This window comes from Pieris napi, chromosome 15, assembly GCF_905475465.1.
Source record: "Pieris napi chromosome 15, ilPieNapi1.2, whole genome shotgun sequence".
NCBI classification, from domain to species: domain Eukaryota; kingdom Metazoa; phylum Arthropoda; class Insecta; order Lepidoptera; family Pieridae; genus Pieris; species Pieris napi.
The window spans coordinates 4,775,034-4,791,215 of NC_062248.1; the positions used below are offsets into that span (position 1 = coordinate 4,775,034).

At 33.8% G+C, this 16,182-nt stretch overlaps 2 protein-coding genes across 3 annotated transcripts; one reads left to right on the forward strand and one right to left on the reverse strand.

Moving 5' to 3' along the window:
- The first annotated feature begins 1,006 nt into the window (after positions 1-1,006).
- LOC125056657 (annulin-like) lies at positions 1,007-14,279 on the forward strand. Of its 2 annotated transcripts, none has more exons than XM_047659898.1 (12): positions 1,007-1,301; positions 6,416-6,640; positions 7,330-7,608; positions 7,976-8,127; positions 9,019-9,259; positions 9,929-10,089; positions 10,580-10,765; positions 11,253-11,363; positions 11,626-11,805; positions 12,028-12,228; positions 12,719-12,961; positions 13,610-14,279. In XM_047659898.1, the coding sequence occupies exons 1-12, from the start codon at positions 1,175-1,177 to the stop codon at positions 13,799-13,801; spliced, it is 2,298 nt and encodes a 765-aa protein (XP_047515854.1). In that variant the 5' UTR covers positions 1,007-1,174; the 3' UTR covers positions 13,802-14,279. The 2 variants fall into 2 exon arrangements, with proteins under 2 accessions (XP_047515854.1, XP_047515855.1); XM_047659899.1 differs by lacking the exon at positions 1,007-1,301 and adding an exon at positions 5,900-6,193.
- A 69-nt stretch (positions 14,280-14,348) lies between these two features.
- On the reverse strand, positions 14,349-15,877 carry LOC125056658 (protein tilB). The gene has a single exon (XM_047659900.1). It carries the CDS (start codon positions 15,807-15,809, stop codon positions 14,517-14,519), a length of 1,293 nt encoding a protein of 430 aa, XP_047515856.1. The 5' UTR covers positions 15,810-15,877; the 3' UTR covers positions 14,349-14,516.
- Between the last annotated feature and the right edge of the window lie 305 nt (positions 15,878-16,182).

Consider the following 16,182-nt stretch of genomic DNA (forward strand, 5'->3'; position numbering starts at 1 on the left):
TATAGTTTTTCTTAAATAAGAAGGGAAACATACCAAATACTTTGGTTGTACAATAAAAAAGAAAAAACAGAATTTAATTTAGTTGTCAATGAAAGGTTACGAAGGCCATTCATCATAATTGAAATATTTTTGTGTCACAGCTCTCGTTGCTGTCACCACACTCGTGGCGAACTTATCATTTATCTACTTGTTTAATTTAACCTATTTAACAGGCGAGTAAGGCTATACAGCTAATTTACGGCTAATTCAAATTTCAATTACTAATATACTAGTGAAATGTGTCAGTTTTAAACGGGATTTCACGGGTCAAGAAAGAAACATGTCAAGGTCTACACGACTGACTAAAAGCTCGTAGTCATCAATGTTCACACGACCTTCATAGATTTAATACATGTTAAATGTCACATATTCGCGGAATATTATAAATCAATGAGATAGAATTCATTTACAAGGAAAATGCGGAGTATGTAAGACCTTGCGACAGGTTGCCATTGATGATGTCATCGTAGTAAATTTAATCGTGTGTAAGTTATATCATCTTATCAAACAGCCTTTGTCACATTATTTATGATATAAGAATTATAAGCGCTCGAAAAGAATAAAAATTACAGTGGAATGTACGAGTATATTACTCAGTGATGACACAAGTCGTGAACTTGACCTGATTAATGGGATTTTTTTATAAAATCTGTAGTAGTGTACATACATATGTACAGATAATCTTTTTAGACTGAAACCAACACAGCCAGAGTCTTATTTACTATCTCTTACGCTTATTACGTAATTCATTCATCACTTCAAATGTAAAGCGTAAACTTTTGCAATAATATTAAGCCCTAAATTCTATTACGTAATAACTTAAACACAAATGGTTACGCACCTTCGTGAAATCCCGCAAATTTTCTCTTAAATATGACTGTTTATACCAAAGATGAGTCAATGTGTTCTTGGACATACAAATTCAGCTGATAAGAGGTCATAGCAACCTTAGGTTATAGGTTTAATACCGCAGATGTTCCGAATCCATCGCATACAGCGCACGCGCCGATCATGTATTAATGGATTTTAATATCTTTTAAGTGGCGTCTGTTTATCGTACTAAATCGAGAACGGTTTGTTTACACAGTGGCTGAATAAAAGAGAGTGATTAAGGATTTTTATATAGTGATTAGTAATGGGTGCAGTGAAGAGTAGATTGTCTAGGTGTTGGAACTCTGATTGCGGATGCTGCGGTTTGAGAGGCGTCGATTCATATGATCTTAAAGATCTGCCACGACCACCGAGATTGGACACCTCTAATGGTAGGTCAAGGTTTGATTAAATATATGTTTATTATATTGTTTTAATATGTATATTGATTAGGTCTCGATATATTTTTACAATTATTGTGAATTCGTAAATTAAAAACCCGTAATGATAAGAAGTATTTCAGTCGTTTTTCAATAAACCAACCCAGCCTTGCGATTATGTAACTCACTTTTCTGTAACCGCTGTGTGAGTTCGAAAAGTGAGTTACAGAATCGCAAGGCATTTCCTACCTATTCATAAACCAAATATGAGATAAAACTTGGAGATTTTTTCTAGACATATTAATCGTTCTAGTAGTTATAATGAATTACTAAACGGGGTTTTTGCAATTGCCTTGCACAAACATATAATTCCAAAGACTTATAAAAACTTTATAGTTTTTAATATACTACCTATACACGTCTAATTTACATAAATCTTAGCTTGTTAACTCTTAAATTCCGGTTTTCATAGTTACCTAGTAATTTTTATTGACTTACAATATTGTAGAATAGCAATTTTACATAAATTACCTATTCAGGATACTTAGTGTATACAAGTGTCGACCATTTGATTAATAGATTCTATACATTAAATTTCAATAAATGACGTAATATGTCAAAAAAAAATGTCAAATAGAAACGACTCTTGGATAAATTCAATTTTGTTACCTTAAAACTTAAAAGTACTAAATTCTACGTCTAATTTGCCACGAATTACCTAAATATGTTTATGCTTAATTCTTTTAACAATTAAACAATTTAAATAAAAAATATATTAAGTACTTTTTAGGTTATTAATAATGATACTTTTTGGGTCGCTGAGCTAACTTAAGAGTGTTTAAGTTATTAAGGAAATATCTATAATTATTGCATTGTTATAAATCTCTGTAACAAAGCATAGTTATTATGATTGATTAATTAATTATGAGTGCACGTCATAAAGCGACACTAATTTAAATTTTATTACAAGACGATAAAGAAATGAGACAAATAAAATTATTTGATCTTTGTCTTGTGAAACCGAGATGTTTTATATCGTTTTCTTTACGACTCAATTGTAGTTTGTTTTTAGATACGTCCCACTTTACTGTGAGTTTTTGGTTTAGAGACATAACGTACTAGAGTTACGTCTATGGCGGGAGATCGTTTAGGTATTTGATACCGCGATTTATAAATGGACTACCCGGTCAGTTATTAGATAGCCTAAAGGGCGATTTACATTATCTTAGTGTTTAGGAGAGTGCTTTAGGATAGTACTTTAGTTGAAACATGTAAACGCTACTTGCTTTAGTAAACGCTACGCTAAAGAACTTGCCTTTCAAGTTGTACTAAAGCACTCTCCTAAACACTAAGATAATGTAAATCGGCCATAAGGTAAGGCTAAAAAGAGAAAGTTGAAAAACTATTTTATATGCATTTGTCGCGCTCCTAAGCAAGACTGCTATGGTTATATTCATACAAACCACAATGGTTTTCAACTGTAACATATTATGATTTAGATTATAGTATTCTGTAAAATAAATAAATACTTATAAAAAACTAACTCGTTAAATTAGAATAGTTAATTTATAATAACTCGGAGCTTTATCTGCAAGCCAAAAACAGTATGAATTACGATCGCACAGCCCTCTGTAAATTCAAGCCTTTAAAAACATAAACATAAACATATTATACATTAAAACAATATTATAAGTGTGAGCTAATTTGAATCAGTGGTGTCGTAAAGGCCGATTTACATTATCATTAGTGTTTAGGAGAGTGCTTTAGGATGGTACTTTAGTTGAAACATGTAAACGCTACTTGCTTTAGTAAACGCTACGCTAAAGAACTTGCCTTTCTCTCCTAAACACTAAGATAATGTAAATCGGCCTTAGACAGTGTTATTACGTAATTATTGTTCTTTGAATTAAATGGACCTCATTTAAAAGTATAGATACTTTATTTAAATAATCTAATTCTGAATAAAACTAGAGACACTACAACCCTTGGTCTTATAACACTAGGGATAATAATAATGAAATTATAATAAGCTATAGTCGTTTATAATAAGTGTACACATATATATTACTTTTTCTATCCTTTTGTTAGTATATATATATCCTTAACGGCCTCACTGAAAATCAGTGTTGTGGTCACAAGACTTGCCCAAGTTTCCACTGCGAGCGTACTGAGGCCAAATTAACACTGCGCACTTTTATCGTTTTTTGTACTTAGTTTAATGTTTCTTTGTAAATATTTTGTGTGCGTTAAAAAACGTTTCTTTCTAATTATTATTATAGTAAATTTGACGTCTTTAAATAATCAGATCTTAAAAAAAGAATTTTCTAAACTTACGGTATAGACTTTAAAATTTTCGGAGGCACTGAACTCTCCGATTGACGTCGCGACTGTAAAATTCATTCCAATAAAATGTATTTATTGAATAACAATATTTTATACTATTTCTTCTTCAAGCAAATTTATCCACATTATAGATATATGGGCATTCAGTAATCACATATCAGGATTATGGTAACAAGACCTCGATTGTTAAAAAAGGTATTTAATTTATGGAATGTTGACAAATAGGTGCGTGGTCCGCACGAGCGCATGGTTTAATTCTCAAGGTGAACCACTACTAAACGAGCTGCACCTTTGATATTTTAACTGAGTTAACGAAGTTCTTGGAGATGTATTAGCGCTTTTGGGGACTTGACTTGTCTATTTTATATACACTTATTAAAAAAAAAGGTCTAGCTCTTGACAAGACGTTTCTACGTAAGCATTTACAGCATAAACAAAAAAGTAAATCTATTAGTATTCTATGTGCAGTGGTTAATATGTGATTCTGAATTGAATGGGTTCGAACTCCGGCTGAGCAATGATTGTAGTTTCGATATGCGCAGCTTAACTACGGACCTATTGAGACTCTAAGTGCGGATTCCACAAACCAATGCGCAGCTTAACAATAGTGGGAAAAAATATCGTAATATTTCTAGAATTTAAATGTAGGTATAGGTGTTTAATACAGAAGGCTGAACTACTTTTCTAAAAAAAAGAACCACAATTAGGCCAATAAGAAAGGGTAATAGCACCACTTGAGGATGGAAGTATATATTTAGAATATGTACTGTAAAGTAAGCGCATTACGCATGAGTCTCCCTGGTCGATATCTACTCTAGATATGATTTCCTAGAGATTTTTATCTCGATAAATAGACACAAATTCGTATTTTTGTACGTAAGCAGAGCGCTGTCTTATAAATATAAAAAAATTGAATATTTAACAACATAATCTATGAGTAATATTTAACATAAATCATAATAACAATTCATCAAATGGAAATAAATCTTTATGCAGTTAGGTTTAAAACCTACGCGTTTTATGTAATGTTTAGTTCAAGGTTTCATCTGATATGGATCTGCACCCACAATATCAATTAAGGCTATATAGTCATTAACTTGGAATAGAAATTCATTAAATGTGTCATGGCGTTAAGTTAGTCTATGTTCTTTGAATTAAAGTATACAATCTGTGGTCGTTTAAAAAATCAAAAGAGGTTTTTATCTTACGAAATTTTGTTTACTCTAAGTCTTGCGGGGGGTGGTGAGCAAGCTAAGTGTTATCTAAGAATTCGGTTTCTTTGTACCTATGGGATATGTGCGACGCCGAAGGCCAAGGTTGTTTGCAATACCAAGGGCCAGAACCAGTTGTACAGTGTTGTACAGATCCTCGTTATCAAAGACGTTGCGCCTACTGAATGCTGTCTCCGACATAACGACATATTTATATGTTCGCAGAGTGAGTTCACAATATCGCTATTGTGGATATTATGTATTTAATATTATATACTTTACTAACAATTTTTTCGACATAAGCTTAGTGTGAGGATAATGAATGTATTTCTATAAATAAAATTGAAATCGTGATGGAAGTTCATCTTTAAGAGACCATAATATCTGACAAGTCATAAAAAACTACTTGAACAGACTAAAAAAATTGAACGTCGAATTGTGGAGTCGAATTAAAAGAGAAATTGCACTCATTGTCTCAGTTTTTTTTAATTTAATTCTTCTAAAGAGATTCTATCTTAGAAGTACAAAGCAACTATTGCGAAATGATATTGTGGTTGCATAATTCTTGTATCTGGAAATTTATGCGTGATTTGCTAACTTAAAATATAGATACTATTTAATAGTGTATTACTAGTTTACATAGTGTATATTGCGTAGTTTGTTTATTTATTATATGCGTTGGTATTCTGTAGTCTCAGTGGGTCGATTTGAGTTCGATTCCTGACGAAACACTGCACATGATGGAGACAATTGATCACCTACTACCTAAAAATACAATTAAGTGACACCAAGTAGAACATTTGAAAGCTGGAGAAGAATAACGTCTATATTAAACAACGATTGTTCCAATTAACAAATTTGTAGAGGTCACGTTATAAATTATCACGTCCTCGCCTAATTGATTGAGTTTGTTCTGCGACGATCAGAATCTAAGGTGATCTCATAGTGAAACAGTTCATGAATCAAAACTTAATTGTACTTATGACAGTTTAAGTGAACTTCTAAGAAAACGCGAATATTTGTTCATAAATTTTTCTCAAAGGAAGTGATCGTCAAGGCTCTGTCAATGAATAGCTGAGCTTCTCTCGTTGTTTGCTTTATGACATCATCTTCCCAGATGTAGGAGTGTTATACACAACTTATGCGGGAACCAACAGTTCATGACGGCATTCTCAAGGAGCTACACGTTTGTTTAACAATTAGATATGTGTTGTTAATGCCGGCAGTTTTGGATTTCGGAGTTAAAAGTGTAAAGTTATGAGTGTACACTAAAAATGGAGTACATTAAGAATTTGTGGAGACATTACTTTGGACGACGTCATAAATATATCATAGTTCCGTTTCAGCCAGGTATGGTTTAAAAAAATCTAAATATAGCTCGCGAATATTAAATATTGGGAAACCAAATCCAATACTTTGTAAATGAAAATTGGCAGCGATCCAAATAATAGGGCGCGAATTTCCCGATGACGTACTTCATTAGACCGATTAGTTCTATTATCTGTGCCTTTTATGTGTATACTTTAGGTAAATAAATTCAGTATGTTTTAATTAATATGTTTATTTATTCAGATGTCGTCGACGGTACACGCCAAGGTGTCCTCGCAGTGCAAGGCATCGATTTCTGCATCGAAACCAACGGGGAAAATCATCACACAAACAAATTCAACCTCATGACGAGAGATGTTGACAGGTGTCTAGTTGTTCGACGAGGGCAGGCCTTTAAACTTGATATACTGCTAAACAGACCATACGATGCACGGAGAGACGCCGTTTCCTTCATCTTTTATGTGGGAGGTTTGTTATTGGATTGAATCTGCAGCTGCTTTTATTTTACTGAGAGAAAAATTAATGTGCAGGTCTTAAAATAATATTTAGTCATCAAGTTATGTCATATGTCATCGATTTTGCCAGAAACTATCAATATCGAATTTCGAATACACATACATATATAATTAACAATATTCTTAACCTACATAGTAATAATTAAAAATTGATAAATATAGAAAATAAAAACTAATTTTAAAAGTTGGGTCCCTGCGGCAGTATACCTTTCATGCTTTCAGCATTTCCTGAAGCTTAGCTGTATTGCAATAGTTATTCGTTGAGTCAGGAAAGTACCAGCTCTGGGTTCACCGGTGCTACCTATCCAACTTAAATCTTTAACACTTGCTCCTACGGTAAAGGCGGTTCGTTGCGAACATCGTGACGACACCCCGAAATCGACATCATGTGTCATACACCGAAGGCTTCTTGTCTAAAAATATAAATGATTAAAGAAACGAATGATTCTGTGGCTGGATTATTATTTAAATATATTTTTCCTTAGTAATATACAATTAGGAAGAGATCTTCGAAGACAGTCGAATAATAACAAAAAACACATTCTTCTATAAGTAAAAATAACAGACGATCGTTTCTCGTTCTCGTTTATCGTTTTTCTTATAAATACTATAATATACTATAATACAAAAATATCCAAACAGATGTGGAGAAGCGTGGGCCGTCTGATGATACATCAGCGGCCGTACCAATGCTGGAGAAAGGATCAGAAACGCTTGGATTATGGAATGCGGTCTATGAAGGACAAATGGATTCTCATCTCATAGTGGCTGTGACGCCATCGGCTGACTGCATAGTTGCTGCATGGCGCATAGATGTGGACACCAAGTTGAATGGTGGCAGCTCTCTTAGCTACACACATCCCTTACCAATATATGTTCTATTCAACCCATGGTGCTTGAATGATAGTGTTTATATGCCAGGTAAATATTCTTACAACATAGTTTTACCTACAATTTCGACTTCCCAGTGGCATAGTTTTAAATGGGCGGCAGTGGTGTTTGTTACTTTTAGTTTCAATACTTCACGTAAAGCGTGATGCAATGGTTGCAGTTCCTTACAATTTTCCTAGAGAACCAAAAACTTGCTGATTGAAAAGAGTAGCGGAGAGTTTTTTGCCAGATCTCGCCCGCTATACGCACTTGATTTCGGGACTATAGATATATATATTTATTATAGTTTGTATATATATAATAGTAAATGTAATTCTTCCTTCATCCTACATACTTGTAGTTATAAATAAATAAATTTGATTTGAGGTAATGCTTATTGAGAAAACTCGGCTTATAGGTCACAGTCACAGAGAAGAGTACGTGCAAGAAGACGGAGGTCTTATGTTTAGAGGGGTTCACAATCGAATAAAACCTACACCTTGGAATTATGCCCAATATGAGAAGGATATATTAGACTGCGCTCTGTATTTGGTCAGGGAAATTGGAAAGGTAGATACATGAATAGTAGACTTATAAATATATCATATGTTGTATGTTCTGTTAAATTGGTGCATAAACATCGGGTCTTCCTAACTTAGGTTTTGGATGTACCTAGCCATGATCAACGCATATACCTTTGATTCAAAACCTAAATACTTTCGCGCTGGTATTGACTCCAGCCAAATTTCTTACCGTCATTATACTAGCACTGTCAGAGCAATATCTAACAGCAGCAACTATCAGCCAAATATGTTACTTAACATTAATATAAATTGATAAATAGAAAATTAAAACAAATTTAAAAAAATTGGTCCCTGTGGCAGTGTACCTTTAACGCTGGCAGAATTTCCTCGCTGTAATGCGATACTTATTCGTTGAGCGAGAAAAGCACCAGCTCTGGGTTCACCGGTACTATCTACCAGGCGCCAACTGAAATCTTTTATTTATTTGCGCCTGCACTGCGGCAGCTTGTAGCTTATATATATATAATCTTTACATATAGTATATGTAGGACCTACGACAAACTAGTCTTATTGACTCATAAATTTGATATCGGGATCAAATGTTGATCACATTTATTCACTATGTATCAAACAATATTATTATATTATATTTAGTTCAACGAAACAGATAAGTACGTAGTACCTGTAATATATATGTATAATATATGTATGTTGGCAAATCATGTGATCTGCTAAGTTATGCAAACATTTCTTCTTAAATTTACTGATATAATACAATAAGTGTTTAATCGGAATCCACAACGGCCTTTTAATTTTTTAAGCAACTTTTTACGTATTTCAAGCTTTTAAAATATGTGAATTTCTTATTGATTGATTTAATATGATATTTTATAAACGGAAACGGCTCGAAATTAATATCAGCCAAAATATTTTACAGATCAAAGGTCGAGCGAGAAGTGATCCCATCAGAACTGCGCGCGCTCTGTCCGCTGCAGTAAACGTGCAAGATGATAATGGAGTATTGTTTGGTAATTGGGGCAAGGAGCTAAGCGACTATAGTGGTGGTAATCATCCTCTTAAATGGGTCGGTTCTTTGGATATATTGCAAAAATATTACTCAAAAAAGAAGCCAGTGAAATACGCACAATGCTGGGTTTATGCTGGAGTTCTGACGACAAGTAAGTATAAAAAAATCATTTATATAATTACTAGCCGTTTCGCGCCCGCTTTGCTGGACGAATTAAAATAAATTTTATGTTTCATTTTTTTTTTTTTTTCATATTTTTATTATTCTTCTTTTTAACTTCCCGCTAAGAAAATTGAAATATTTCGAAAATCGAGTTTTTAACAGATGTTGACGTTTAGAGGTTCTAGGAAGCCTCCCCGAATGTTTCCGCGGTGAAGTCCGTATGGATAAATTTTCATAAAAGTAAAACAGCAATAAAAAAATGAAGGAACGTTGGAATTTAATAAATAAATAGCCATAAACCATCTAGGAAAAATTTCGCATCGAATGGTTTCATGTCGATACGATCAGTGGTTTAGGCGTGATTGAGCCTCAAACGAAGACCATTTTCATTATATATATATAGATATAATAGATTTTAATTGGTGCATGAATCTTTAAACAAAAAACCTAGTCTTGTTTCCGATAAATAAATCTCTGTCATCGCTACTTAGTTGGTATGTGATGTGCGTATTAGGTTTTATGTTCAGGCTTTGATAGACTGACACAACTTTTAATTCTTTTGAAGAGAAGATATCAATAAAGCCAGCGCCAATTTTGGCTGATGCTCCACGATTTGATGAAATATTTATTCAGGATATTACTAACAACGTGTATATAGTTTGCAGAGCTTTGGGTATACCCTGTAGATCCGTCACTGGATATGACGCAGCGCATGACAGTCAGGGTAGTTTGACAATTGACATAATCAAGGATGAAGATGGGAACACGTTAGAAGAGTTTACCAGAGATTCAGTATGGAACTATCATGTGTGGAATGAGGTTAGCTATTTTTAATTTTATTTGTCTTTACGATTTGGCCACCGAAAGATTTCAGTTTTATATCCATTAAATTTTTACCTTCATGAGAAAATTGCGAAAGTTCGTGATATTGTCTTTTGATATGATATATAAAATTGGGTTATAATGCATGAACTCGCCTATATAAAATATTTTTTATCTGGCATAGAGGTAATTAATTAAAATAGAGTAATAATATGTGTACCTAGTCGGAGTTTTTAATGGTTCACCTAGGTATTTCAAACTAGCGTTTGTGATTCCGTTCGCGTAATAATATATAGTTTTATCATGTCTTTGTATTTTCTTAAATTTAGTGTGAATAGAAGATATGTGTGAAATAATGATTTTGATTTTGCATTTTGAATGTTTATTATCTAAAGATCATTTTCGTTTTACTACATTAAAACCAAATGTCGGTTTTAAACTAAACAAGATTAAAAACTCTTTTATTATCTTTGTTTATGAATTCCAGGTGTGGATGGAACGACCCGACCTAGGCCCGGAGTATGGTGGGTGGCAGGCGATAGACTCGACACCACAGGAGACATCTGAAGATGTGTACCGATGTGGGCCTGCCTCTCTGAGGGCAGTGCGTGATGGAGAACTTCAAAGGCCATATGATGCAGCTTATGTTTTCGCACAGGTCAACGCTGATAAGGTATAGAATATGCTCAGGTCCCTTAAATAAGCCATTCGAATCGACATCATAGCGTTATGCTCTTCATAATTTTAAGACGTGAACACATGGCCGATCTTTGTTGCGTTTTCATACATAAACCACTAATTGAACGATATAATATAATTAAATAATATTACAAGTGATTTAGCGCTATGGATATTAATACTCCTTTTAAGCATATTCCGTGATAGCTTAAACAAGTCAAGGCTTAAATAGTGGTCGTTGTATTTCGGGGCTGCGCGATACAATACTGAGTTTTTCGATCTTCGCCACTTCTTGTCGCTTCAGTGACTCAGTACACCCGCAAATCTTGAGTTTGATTTGGACGACATAGCAATCGTTTAAGGTAGGACAAATGATTATAGTAACGTAACTGCACGATACCCCATTGAGGCGCGAAGGAACAACTATGTACTTCGATGCAATATAGGTTCAGTATCGACAATAAGCCTATTTTTATTTTAAGGTGCTATGGAAGTATTCAGGAGAAATACAGCCTCTGAAATTAATGGCGAGAGATACAATATCGATTGGACAAAATATTTCAACCAAAGCAATCGGAAAAATGGAGAGAGAGGTAACTATTTTGATTCTTCTTCATAGTAGGAGCGTAATTTTTACTTCCATGTTTTTGCCAAAGAAAAATTCAAATGAATTTGATTTTTTGTGCAATGTAAAATAGACCTTAATTCAAAGAGATGAAGCCGCCATTACAACAATAGATGTCAAACGAATTAAACAAAGCTTATACATATTAATAAAATACATAGTAACAAGTAACAACGTTGCCTGCCGCTATCTCTTCACTATAATTTTTAACGCCTGATGTAATTTTACAGGACATCACAAACTTGTACAAATACCCCGAACGAACGCGGGAGGAGCGGTTGACAATGGAGAAGGCTTTACGTAAATCTGAGAGTATTTTCGCGAGGTATTACCTAAACGATGCTTTCAATGACGTTATCTTCGAGTTCGAACTACGAGACGATATCAAGATTGGACAGGATTTCACAGTCGTAAGTATTGTGACGAAACAAGGAGAAATTAGAAAAGGTCCTGTAAATACATGGAGCAGGCACTATTACTAGTGTATTTATAATTTTTATGTTTCTTCATCGGCAATGAAACCCAATATTGCAGCACTGTTCAGAATTTCCATACAAATTCCTGTCATTCTATTAAGCGTATTCTACGTTTAAGGCACTCTATATTATTAATTTTATATATAATCCTACCAGGTATTAAATATAAAGAATCGGTCTACTGTCGACCAGCATAATGTGAAGGGTGTACTCCGAGTAGACACGGTCACTTATACTGGCGTGACAGGTGATGGTGTGAAGAGAGAGGAGTTCGATAAGGTGCTGGGTCCAGAGGGCAAAGACCGTATAACATTGCGTGTCACCTTTGATGATTACTACAAGAAGTTGGTTGATCAGGTTGGTTTGAATCAATATTTTTATATATATATATTGTATATCTTTCACATGCCATACGATGTAATAAAATAATGTATACATAAAAGACATAATGAATGATTTTAAAAGTGATTTTTTCACAGTTAGTCTTGTTTATAAAATGTATATTTGTAACAATAAAGGTTGCTTTTATTAACGTTCTTGGTTCATTGAAGGCTTTGTATTCTAATATTTTAAATAGAAGATATATATAATTGCCTTGTTATACTTTCAAGGGGAAGGTATCTGCCTTTATAATGTGGGAGAGTATTATTTTAGAATGTAGACCATAAGTTTTGACAATAATTATAAATATCGTAACTGTACGCATTATCATGTCATTATGATTTGACATTTGTTGATTTGCACGCCTATTTCATTTGGCGGTTTATTTTATTATTGGGTTAAAATAACCGATTTTTTATTATTAATATTAGAAATAAGTAAATTTTAAAGGTTCATAATTTTACAGGCTTCCTTCAACATTGCATGTCTCGCAACAATAGTCGACAAAAACTTCGATTACTTTGCGCAAGACGATTTCAGAGTTCGGAATCCGGATATCAAGATATCAATCGAGGATAAACCGCTGTCTAAACAGGAGTTTACTGTCAATGTTAAAGTGGAAAATCCTTTGCCGATACCTTTGAAAAACGCCAAGTTCTACATACAAGGACCAGGGCTTGAGCAACAACTTAAGATCGAACTTGACCAGGTGAGGATTATATTGGAATAAGGTCAAAATAAAAATGTGAGCCGTCACGGGACGCCTGGCAGATGTAAAACATCGACATTATTTTGTAAAAGTAATATGTAGAAAAGAACAGATTGTGATAGGAACTAAATATGTCATAATGATAAAATAAAATATTACGATTTTTTCCAGATAACGATGACTAAAAATTTACGAATTTATTTCAAATCGTGACTACTTAATTCGTTTAATCAGTGACTTCGAAATACACACACCGTACACACTACTGCATATAGACTGTATATATATATACCATCGTATAGCGTACATAGGCGACGCGTCGCCACGGCATGCGTTGCCACGCCAGAAATCGGTTTTACGTGCGGCTATAGATGTTTCACATCAAAAAAAATTGATTCTACCAACTTTAAATAACATTGCCTTAAAGCCGAATTTGACATTTCGTTTTAATTAATCTCAAAACAAATAGATTTTTTATCGATGGACTGTCAGTTAATCAAAGAATCTTGAGCTTCTAATCTTCTAAATAAATATTAAAAAGTAGTTAGAAATGAAATTGTAAAATAAAACAAATTTAAAAATGAATCGCAGTATTAAAACCGCCTCCTGGTGCACTCGCAAGTTTTATAAAATCATTTCCAATTCCAGAACGTACCACCAGGTGAGTTTGCAACAGCCCAATTCAAGATCACACCGCCATGGGCTGGCAAACACCAGATTTCAGCTAAATTTTCATCCAAAGAAATGCACGATGTTGACGGGTTCCTTTCCTTCACTGTGGCGCCGCCGATAACAAATGGCATCCCTCCGATAGATGGAGTGGAAAGCATACAGCTGTAATCATTAATTCGAAATCACTGTGTAAAGGCGCTTGGCGGTATTAATAAGAAAAACTTAATTAAGCTTTAGATTGGTTTAAGAATAAAGTATTGTCTCTCGTAAGCAAGCCTATGACCGTTTTAAATGTATATTGACAGCTAATTGTTATTTATTGTAATTAATTATATGTGTTCTGTCGGTTAAATGTATAGCTATCATTTCCTAGTTGGTTAAAAAACATTATGCAAATTAGTTGAACACGTCGATAACAAAATGGTTTATACATAGCATTTTACTTTTATTTTCTTTATGAGAAATAAAACGCCTGTAATTTTATTAAGGCAATTATAGTTTATCTCGAAATAGTTTGGTTTTGTACAGATTATTCTTAAACGTGTAAAAGATATGTATATTGATTTTATATTATTGTTCGTTAGTATATGTGATGTAGTTACCACTAATATATAATTTATTTTTTGTAGAAACTTATTATCATAATCATGTTATATAAGAAGAATAAAAGATCTAAGTTTTCCCATACATGTGTAATCTGAATGTCAGCTTTAACTCTAAATAAATATGTACATAAGTTATAAATAAATATTTATATTGAATAAAGCGTTTGTTTTATAAGTAATTCGCCATTAGTAAGCGTACGAAAAACATACACGAATCGTGAATCGCGCACGGCACGTCTTTAACGGCAATGAGAACTTATGAAACATGAAACAATATTTTATATCAATTCCGGTACATTAGGATCATCAACGAAATCTGGTGCAGGCTGTTTTGATGACAATTTAATTCTAGTATCAGTATATGAAGGCATGGTACTGGGTTCTGTCATTTTCGTAAAATCTAGAATATCAGACGCTCCAATCTCTAAAAACTCTCTTTTCGTCTGTTCTGTTTTTATTGCACAGTCTGCAATCGTATGCTCGTGGTATAGCTGTGAGTTTTTAATCGGTTTTTTAATCTGTGATTTATCGGTGACAATTACATTAGCTTTGGGCATTGTTACAACCATATGGCCAGTTATTTTCGAACGTTGTGCTATCGAATTAGAAATATCCACTTCTTCTGGGAGATGTAATTGAAATAATTTACCCCTTATTGTGATTCTTACGTAATTAGGTTGTACATCAATCTCCAATAAACTTGTGTCAAGATGTTTGTACACTGCCAGGTCTAGGACATATTTATCTGGTTCCGAATCATCAAAGCGAAAGTCTATTTTGGCTTGGTTGATATTAAAGGGTCGTCCATCGGGGGCGAAGTACTTGTAAACTCGTTTTTTCTCTTCTTTTGGAGCGGGCTCGTAGGATTTCAACTTCAATTGTCTCATACGTTCTATTTCACACCGTACTTCAGGTGAATGTTCACATTTTTCTGCCCAGAATTTCTTGTTCCTCTCATCGGGTTCCATATCTTTGTACTCATTCTCCCATTTACTTTTTATATCACGATCTAATCTTGATTTTTGAGCTTTTCTCTGATAACGATAATTTTCCTGTTCAAACAAAATGTCCGAGCGTATAACGGGAAGATTTTGTAATGCTTTTATCCTGTCAGATCTCTCAATTTCTCTACCATCAAGGGATATAAGCTGCGGGAGTGTTCCAATAACGAAATCTCTGTAGTTATCATAATCTGTACAAGGATTTCCTGTTAAGTATAAATTTTCTAAGTTATAGTTGCCAGTCAGCGACTCTACACTTAAAATTTCACCAATAAAGTTCAAGGTTAGGTCTAATTTTTGCAATGATTCACAACGTTCCAAGTTCTCAATTACTTCGATGTTATTAAGCGCCAAATTAAGATAGTTTAAATGTTTAAGCTTGTTTAGATTTTCAATTTTTGCAATTAAATTGCTCTGCATCAGAAGTATTTTAAGTTTCGGACACCAGTCTTGGATGAATTCAATCTTTTCGATGTTTTCTTGATGTAACGCTATTTCTTCAAGCGGTGCTAGAAGACATTCGTGATGTTCTGCCTTTTTACGAACCATTTCAACTGTAATTCTCACCATTGTTTATATTTGTTTGAATACAAGCACAACTAAATAAAATCGAATCTCAATTATTGAATATACTGTTGCCTAGCAACATTAAGGTCGATTCACACATATCAGTGAACCCACAGTTCCGGCACAGTACCGCATCAGTGATAATTATTCTTTCAAACATTCTCTATGGATGTATTCACACTTGTCAGTGTCAGTGTCGTCTCAGTACCGTCAGTGTCAGTGCCGGCACCGGCCATCACGGACGTGATCGGCGACAACGATATTTTATCACGGATCACTGACGCCGCTGCATCGAAATAAAAAATATTATGCATTTTAAAATATTCAAAATACTTTCTTTCGTCTTTAATTAATTCTTTGTATAATGTCACGAATT